Genomic DNA, 1,331 nt, shown 5'->3' with positions numbered 1-1,331 from the left:
ATTCCCACCCGAAAACTACTTGGCGAAATGATTGAAACCATCGTCCATGTGAAACACCATTCAAAATCTCGCTAGCCTAAATTAATTTTTTTAAGGATAGTATTTATTATTAATGGATTCTAGATCAGCAAGTCAGGCGATACAAGGAGTATGGAGCTTTGGCCTCTAAATCTGATATAAAGTTTCGAAGCTTCGTACTGTCCAACAATAATTGTTTTCCTCTTAATCCATTTTGGTTTTACTATTTAGCTTTAGTAAGTTTTGCAGCACTTGCAACACAATAAGGTCATATAAGTGAGGATCAAGACTGAAGGTGTTACAAGAGAGTAACAAACACAAAAAATGAGGAAAGATATTCGATAAAGATGGTAGACGTTCGATAGAAAAGAATGAGTAACCCCCACCAGAGCACCCGCCAACAACCCACAACCCATTTCAGTTTATCTCTAGTAAAGTGAAGCCTGTAGATAGGATAACAGCTACGAGTGTTGTCATCGCTAGAGTCAGCCCACAGATCGGGTAATTTTTTAGTTATTAGACTACCACAGCTGAAAAAGTTATTTGCTAAAATTATGAAGAAGTGTTTATGTTTTTATTTAGTTTAATAAGGGTAGTATGTTGCTCGCAACTGCATAAGGTCATATAAGAGCGCGAAACACGAGTTGATTGCATTTCCAACAGTTCACAGCACGGTTTGTTCAATGACTTAGGTTAAAAATGATAAAAATTTGTCTTAAAAACAACAATTTTCATTCGATTAAAATAATGATATTGTTTACATTTTTTGGTAAAGGTCAATGGCATTTACAAAATCGAGAACAGATCTTTCAATTTTGTACAAAGTCCCGACATTCTGTTAGTTTGTATCTAATGGTGAAATCTGTGTAGCACCCAAATGTGAAAAAAGAGACGAGGTTGACAACAAGAATGATTAATGGGAAGGGGAGGGGGGGTATGGGAATGATGATGGTAGTTGTTCCCGCTTCTGAGTGCAAAGGGGGGGGGGGGATATTTGCTTCTTGCTGTGTTAGATATCGGGTATGTCCAGACAGCTAGCTGTCAGCTGACACCCAGACCACTGTCCAAGCCCGTACCTGCCACGACCAGATTAGGGGGGAGAGTGGCGCCGCCCGTGGGATGACCGCCTGGACTGGACACGCTCACAACAGGACCGCGGACACTGTGGACACAAGCACAAGTGATTAGGTGTTTTACGCCCCCATTGACACAATCGCGCACAAAGGCGCACTCACACCGCGCGCAGAGAGAGAGAGAGAGAGAGAGAGAGAGAGAGAGAGAGAGAGAGAGAGAGAGAGAGAGAGAGAGAGAGT

General features: G+C 41.7%; 1 protein-coding gene across 1 annotated transcript in view; it reads right to left on the bottom strand.

The window, feature by feature from the left end:
• The window catches only part of LOC101859870 (serine-rich adhesin for platelets), a gene marked incomplete at its 5' end in the record, with an annotated part of 61,780 nt that overhangs the window by 34,694 nt on the left and 25,755 nt on the right, over window positions 1-1,331 (bottom strand). Inside the window, 1 exon segment of the mRNA XM_013084381.2 lies at window positions 1,095-1,180. Within this exon segment, the coding sequence (XP_012939835.1) occupies window positions 1,095-1,180 (86 nt within the window).

The sequence above is a fragment of the Aplysia californica genome, unplaced genomic scaffold (genome assembly GCF_000002075.1).
Source record: "Aplysia californica isolate F4 #8 unplaced genomic scaffold, AplCal3.0 scaffold00289, whole genome shotgun sequence".
Classification (NCBI taxonomy): Eukaryota; Metazoa; Mollusca; class Gastropoda; order Aplysiida; family Aplysiidae; genus Aplysia; species Aplysia californica.
Note: the sequence above shows the minus strand (reverse complement) of the source record. Positions and strands in the feature narration are given on the sequence as shown.